Raw genomic sequence first — 7,334 nt, forward strand, 5'->3', positions numbered from 1 at the left:
AGCTCAGGCCAAAGGCTCCCAGCCCTAAACCTCTGGTACTGCTAAGTTCCCTATCCTGTCTTCAGATCACTCTTGTCCTTGGAGGTTAATCATGGAGACTCTGGGAGAACTGTCAAAATTCTCCACTTTCTCAATAAATTAATGAAGATCAGTTCCTGGGAAGTGTCGGATCTGCCTTAAGTCAGTGCAGCTCCAGAGGCACCAGGTAACCCGGTGCAGCCCAGCAGCCCCTTCCCTGAGATTCCCCTGGGCCTCATGATGTAGGCTCAGAAGACTGTGCCAGCCTCAGGCCTTACCTCTCGCAAGGTAAGTCTTCCAGGGTCTTCTGGCCCAGAACCTCAGTTGCTGTGTGGAAACCAAAACAGAGGAAGACATGTCTCAGTTTTAGAAGAAAGGTGCTCTGTTAGCTGTTGGAAATTGTCAGAACTTCCTGCAGGAGCTGAAAAGCTCAGGATAAATTCTCACTTACAGTTATGACTTTATTAAATGCCTGGGCAAGAAATAAGGGGCCCAGTTTCCCATCCCCCACCCCAACCTTCCATTGTTTCCTGATCTGGCACAGCTCCCAACTCTCCCGTATGGAGGCCTGGGCCAGGCCTGGAGAGACAGTACTGGCTGGGAGAAGGCACAGCACCCTGAGCAACCGCAGCCCCCGCTCACTTCCTGTCCTTTGGACAATGAAACACACAGCCTGGACATTGATCAGCTCCAGGACCTCCTCTTGCGAAGGTCTTACCCTGTGGGCGGCTCCCCCTCATTTTTTTTTTCTTCTTGCTTCTCTTTCTCCTCATCGTTATCCTCCTTCTCCTCCTCCTCCTCCTCCTCCTCCTTCTCCTGGATCTTCTCTGATTCCACATTGCTCCTCAGCTGAGCCATGGCGAGATGAAAGACGCGGCAGCTGAAGCCCTCCCTAATCCCTAACTGCACATGCTCTTTGAGGGTCTCCAACGTGGGGAAGACCCTGCAGCAGGCCATGCACCTGAAGCCAGTCTCCATAGTCACCAGCCAGTCAGGTGTCTTGGCCCTGGGTGTCTCCTCAACTGTGGGCAATCCTGGTGGGCTCTTTGCCTCTCCTCTTTCCTCATGCTCTTTTGCCTCTTCACTGGTCTCACTGTCACATAGGAGGTTTCTGGTGGATACGTCAGAGGGGGGTGTACCTACCCGCACGTTCTCAGGAAGGTTCACTTCTTCCATCCTCGGCTTCTTTTTTAGTGACTTTGGGGCTTCCTCTGTCTCCCAGGAGAGAGCCACACCCTTTTTCACTTGTACCTGCATGTAGTATACTTTCATGCCCTTTTCCTCTTTGTTTATATACTGAGAAGTCACACAGGTCTTATCAGATGAAGGGGGTGATAAAGAGACATGTGGTGAGAGGGGAGTGATCTCCCCTTGTTCTTGAACAGGGGAGAGGGTTGATCTACTCTGGGGACTGTATTGAAGTGACTTCCGGATTCCTGGGAAAGGAAATTAGAAACATAAGAATGTGCATGGGGCATGCAGGAAGCTGAGGGGATAGGTATGAATCTGTGGGCTATAGGAGAGAGAGGCTATGCTATGATGTAGTTGTGTGCTGAGCTTGCTATTTTTTGTTCATACTATGGAGTAGTGTATCTGGTGTTATCTGTGGGCTTCTCATTTGTGCGTGTAGGCACCCTGGGAGGATGTCTGTGTATTGTGGTGAGGGCTGTGGCATGTGGGATGTTGGTGGGATGAGAGCTATGAGAGAGATGTGAGTTTCTGATATCACCGCTGTGTTATTTGTGGAATGTGGGCCATGGCATAGGAGAATGGCATTGTGGGGCATGTGTTTGGGTTTTGTGTGTGTACTAAGAAGGGCTATGCATGGAGTGTGGTTGAATGTATGAGGTGTGTGGGCCTGGGCTGATAGTCCTACTCCCTTGCTGAAGGCTTATGCTATAAAAGTCTGTCCTTCTCTGGAAGCAGAGGTAAAGGTAAAATTTACACATTCCTCTGAAGGTGCTTAATCTGGTCTCTCAGCCCTATATCTCAAGCTCAGATCTCTCTGGCCCCTGCTCCCTAAATTCCCCACCATGCTTGCACCAGGGCTCACCCCCACAGTGAGCTCATGTCCCAACTCTCCTGACAGCTCTGCCATCCTCCCCAGACTCCTCCTGTTGCCCTGAGTTTCCACTGAGGCTCACACTGGGATCTATGTGCCACCTGCCATGCATCCAAGGAGCCCCACACCTGTACCACCATGGATGAGCTTGCTTGGAGAAGAAACACAGGAGAAGTATTCGGAGGCAGAGGAGACCTCCTCTGCCCCTGCGCTACAGCCTTTGGCCACCTTGGTCGATCCAAGCTGATGGACATCCTCTTGTGACCTCAAGATTCCTAAGAAAGGGATGAAAGCCTCAGGGATGTGGGCTGCTGGGCATGTTTGTGAATCATTCATTCATCCAAGGAATGTTTACTGAGAGGCTGGCTTCTTTCAAGGACAGTGAAGACACAAGGCTCAGATTCCAGTTCTCAGTGGATGCTTCAGTATTTAGTTATAATCAATAATTACTTTATTAGTGTCTTGTTATGAATGCAAGCATGACTGGTCACTGTTAATATGTCAGAAGTGTGAGGGTGATATATATCAGCTAAGTATTTGATAAGTGGGGAATTGATATGGTGAACAGGGTGGAAATGTCTGTATCTATGTTTATGGAAAGTTTGTGTGCATGGTTTTTGATCACAACTCAGGAGTGTCTGACCTGATTATATAGTATGGTTTATATTTATGGTTTATATTCACTCCTCCATTCATTCATTTACAATATTCAGTGAACAATTACTATGTATTAAGCACTATTCCACTATGCAAGGCTCTAAAAATACTAGCATTCTAGTAAGGGAAGAGAAACACTAAACAGAAATACAGGAAGTATATAATGTGTCAGCTGGTAGTAAACATATAAGGGTTGTCAGATTTAACAAACAAAAATACAGGACACCAGTTAAATTTGAATTTCACATAAACCATGAATAACTTTTAGTGTAAATATTCCCATGCAATATTTGGGTTATAATATTTGGGGCATGCTTATACTAAAAAATTATTTGTGGATTTTCAGAAATTCAAATTTAACTGGATATTCTGTATTTTATCCAGCAAACTTGTATTGGCTAATCTTGTTTTTTGGTGGTTTATACAAAGTGGGTTTGGTATTACTGCACCATGTGTTGAATGGTTGGTGTGTATGACACATGACTGGTTCTTATAGAGATATGCAGAGATAGTTGGGGGTAGCTGTGTTTGTATGATAGTGGAGGATATAATATATATTTTTATCTAGATTTAGATAGAATTATAGATATATGTACAATCTCCAGAGTTTGGTGTGGGAAGAGAGGGCCATACACACAGGGGTTGTATATGAACATAGTATAGGAGTGATGTGTGTATATACATACATGCTCTATGTGTACTTTAATAAAGAAGTTGTGCACTTCTAGCCAAGATGGAGGCGTAGGTAGATATGCTTTGCTTCCTGTACAACCAAAAGAAGGACAACAACAAATTCAAAAATAAAAAACAAACAGAAATGCCAGAAAATTGAACTGTATGGAAGTCCGACAACCAAGTAATTAAAGAAGAAACATTTATCCAGACCAGCAGGAGGGGCAAAGACAGGCAACCAGAGTAGAGAGGACACATAGCAAGGCGACAGCTGGAGGACCCAGCAGGCAAGATGGCAGCTGGAGGGCTGGGTGGTCCGACATTTTTGTGAGGATAAACCAGAAGGAATAGCTGGGGAGCAAGACAAACTGCACAATCCAGGGTTCCAGTACAGGAAAAGAAAGATTCAAAACCTCTGGCTATAAAAATCTGTGGGGAATGGAGCAGTGGGAGAAACTCCCAGCTTCACAGGAGAGTTCTTTGGAGAGACCCACAGGGTCCTAGAATGTACATAAACCCATCCACCTGGGAATCAGCACCAGAAGGGTCCAATTGCTTGTGATAAGTGGGGGATTGGTATGGTGAACAGGGGGAAGTGATTGAAAACCAGCCAAGAGCCAAGCAAGTGGCATTGTTACCTCTGACCTTTCCCCCACATATAGCATCACAACACACAGCGACCTGGGTTGCCCCATCCTGGTCAATACCTAAGGCTCTGCCCCTCCCAACGTAACAGGCACATTGAGACAAAGACATATGGCCCAAATCAAAGAACAGATCAAAGCCCCAAAAATAGAACTAAGCCATGAAGAGATAGCCAACATATCAGATGCACATTCAAAACACTGGTAATCAGAATGCTCATAGAAATGGTTGAGTATGGTTGCAAAATGGAGGAAAAAGTGAAGGCTATGCAAAGTGAAATAATGAAAAACATACAGGGAATCAACAGTAAAGGGAAGGAAACCGGGACTCAAATCAATGATTTGGAGCACAAGGAAAGATAAACATTCAACCCAATCAGAATGAAAACACAAGAACTAAAAAAAAAATGAGGAGAGGCTTAGGAACCTCTGGGACAACTTTAAACATTCCAATATCCAAAATATAGGGGTGCCAGAAGAAAAGGGAGAACAAAAAATTGAAAACATATTTGAAAAAATAATGAAGGAGAACTTTCCCAATTTGGCAAAAGGTAATAGACTTCCAGAAAGTCCAGGAAGCTCAGAGTACCAAAGAAATTGGACCCAAGGAAGCACACACTAAGGCACATCATAATTACATTATCCAAGATTAAAGATAAGGATAGAATCTTAAAAGCAGCAGGACAAAAGGAGATAGTTACCTCCAAAGGAGTCCCCATAAGGCTATCAGCTTATTTCTAAAAAGGAACCTTGCAGGCAAGAAGGGGCTTACAAGAAGTATTCAAAGTCATGAAAGGCAAGGACCTACATCCAAGATCACTCTACCCAGCAAAGCTCTCATTTAGAATGGAAGGGCAGACACAGTGCTTCCCAGATAAGGTCAAGTTAAAGTAGTTCATCATCACCAAGCCCTTATTATATGAAATGTTAAAGGGACTTATCTAAGAAAAAGATGATCAAAACTATGAACAGTAAAATAACAACAAACTCAACAACTGAACTGAAAAAACAAAAACAAAAACAGATTAAGAAAAGAAACAGAATCACAGAAATGGAGATCAATGGAGGGTTATCAGCAGGGAGAGAGAGGGGGAAGAATGGGGAAAATGGTACAGGGAATATGCAGCATAAATGGTAGGTACAAAATAGACAGGGGGAGGGTTAGAATAGTACAGGAAGTGGAGAAGCCAAAGAACTTATATATACAACATGAACTTATATATAGTTCATGTATATATATGAACATGAACTAAGGAGGGTAATGCTGGAGAAAATGGGGGTACTGGGCAGAGGCAGATAAAGGGCAGGAAAAAAAATGAGACAACTGTAATAGCATAATCAATAAAATATAGTTAAAAAATTAAAAATTAAAAAAAGTGTGTGGAGATGTGCCATTTTTTTCTCCATCAGAGTGTACAAGTGTGTATGACCGACTGTCTCAAAGAACACACTTCACAAGAGTTCTGTACACAGTCTTACATGTATTGAGTGTCACCCAGGTCCAGGCATGATGACAGGAACCTTATCACACAGACTATACATCCAATGATCACTCTACTTGTATTCTCCCCACAGCTCCCCATCAAACATACACATAGACAAAAAGATCCTAAAGCATAAGGGATGGGGACAAACATTGCCTTCCCTATCCTGTCCCAGCTACAATCTGAAAATCTGCCTATTGTCCAGGCCTCAATTCCCAGGGCTCACCCTATTGTCTTCAGGGCCCTGGGCTTCATGGAAGCTGCTGGGCTCCAGTGTGGGGCAGAAGCCTGGAGCTAGATGTCTGGAGTGGGCTCCATTCTGCCCCACCTCCTACATGTGGCACCCTGCCCCCTTCCCAGGGTAAGCTACTAGTTTACATTTAATAGACACAGTCACCATGTGGCCTGCAAAGTATATCCATGGCTCTCAGCACTCCCAAAGGGCTCTGATAAGATTTCTCACCCTCGTCCATTTGGTCTCAGTCTCTGGGAGGCCCTTCTGTCCCCTTGATCTTTGGAAAGCCCACACCTGTGGACTGACAAATTCCCATGGGTTAATTGGTCAATTCTTCCTGCTGGAGGAATAAAGTCTCCATGCTTTCAATACGATGCGATCCCTAGACAAACAATCTCCTTTCAAAAAGGCATTTTACTCTTCAAGATATTTTTCAACACTGCCTTTAGTTCATTAGGCTTCTCTATCTTCTTGGGTAAAACACACAGGGCAGCTCGTGGATCTCTAGCAGCATCCTTTACATCCCCTTCCCAGTGTCCCCAGGGTAAGACCAAATAAAGAGAAGAGAAAGAACGAGGGGCCTGAGAAAGCTGCCCCTGTGTGTCTGTGCAAGGGGAACCCCAGCCTGCTAGGATAGCTCCAGGCCCGAGCAGCCCCAGGAAAGCAGTGCTCAGACTGGCGAGGCTGACTTTTCATCTGCCAGGGACATCTGGCCTCTCTGTGCCATCACACACCATGGGGACACTCGGGATGGACATGGCAGCATCAGCGATACCAAGTCTCTCCCCTGCTCCTTCACAGGGGACACCTTCTCCTCAGTCCCAGCTTCGTAGGGCTCTTAGAGAGGGCTCAGGCTGGCACTACACGTGGGCCTCGGACAAGCTGCCCAACACATACCTCCTCCTTTCTGGCCAGTTTCCTGGGACCCTTTATCTTCCAAATGTTTCCTCTTTTGTTGCCTTTTCATAGTACCAACTAGAAGAGTCCCTTATAAGATGCCCAACATCCGGCTCCTCCTTCTTCCTACATGTTGGCCCTTCTTGGCTCTCAGGAAGTCCATTGAAAAGATTCAGTACAAATAAAAATCATTGAGTCTCCTAAAGGACTGAAGACCTCAGACCCTTCAGAGAACGCACAGCGTAGCCCAGGGCTCACCACGACACAGAGCTGTTGAGGTTCAAAGGCTGCTGGGCCTGCAGCAGAACTCTGTGACCTAAGTGATGACATCAAAGCATTCTGTGGGCCGAGGCCCAACAGTCTCTGCCACTGCACACACCCCCTTTTCAAGAACAATTCCTTTTTTCCCAGTGGAACCTCTTCCATGAATTCAACTGTTGCATCTTTCAAATGTGGCAGGATATTTTGAGACGTTAATCTGTTCCTGTGTCATTTTTTTTTTGTCTCCATTTATTTCACCCTCTCCCTTCTGCATTCAAGTGGGTAACAGGCTGTGTTTGTCGGCCAGCGGAGGGGCATGGCCAGTAATAGCATGCTGATAATCTTTGTCTTTGCTTCTAAAATCCCAAACTCCGTAGAAAGAAAGGATGCTTGAGCAGAAACAG

General features: G+C 45.3%; 1 protein-coding gene across 2 annotated transcripts; it reads right to left on the reverse strand.

The window, feature by feature from the left end:
* Positions 1-732: 732 nt before the first annotated feature.
* Positions 733-6,739, reverse strand: FAM170A (family with sequence similarity 170 member A). 2 transcript variants are annotated; one of them, XM_054589326.1, is made up of 3 exons: positions 6,670-6,739; positions 2,215-2,355; positions 733-1,454 (listed from the first exon to the last, which is right to left on the reverse strand). In XM_054589326.1, exons 1-3 carry the CDS (start codon positions 6,737-6,739, stop codon positions 733-735), a joined length of 933 nt encoding a protein of 310 aa, XP_054445301.1. The 2 variants fall into 2 exon arrangements, with proteins under 2 accessions (XP_054445301.1, XP_054445302.1); XM_054589327.1 differs by lacking the exon at positions 2,215-2,355.
* Positions 6,740-7,334: the final 595 nt, after the last annotated feature.

The sequence above is a fragment of the Pteronotus mesoamericanus genome, unplaced genomic scaffold (genome assembly GCF_021234165.1).
Source record: "Pteronotus mesoamericanus isolate MK-2021 breed Mesoamerican mustached bat unplaced genomic scaffold, CSHL_Meso_final scaffold_167, whole genome shotgun sequence".
Lineage (NCBI taxonomy): Eukaryota > Metazoa > Chordata > Mammalia > Chiroptera > Mormoopidae > Pteronotus > Pteronotus mesoamericanus.

Excerpts from the sequence above, each read along its gene's own strand:
- FAM170A (XM_054589326.1), bottom strand. The coding sequence starts at position 6,739 with ATGAAAAGGCAACAAAAGAGGAAACATTTGGAAGATAAAGGGTCCCAG. Across the intron at positions 2,356-6,669 it reads AACTGGCCAGAAAGGAGGAG|GAATCTTGAGGTCACAAGAG; the intron begins GTATGTGTTGGG and ends TCCCTTTCTTAG. Across the intron at positions 1,455-2,214 it reads AAGCAAGCTCATCCATGGTG|GAATCCGGAAGTCACTTCAA; the intron begins GTACAGGTGTGG and ends TTCCTTTCCCAG.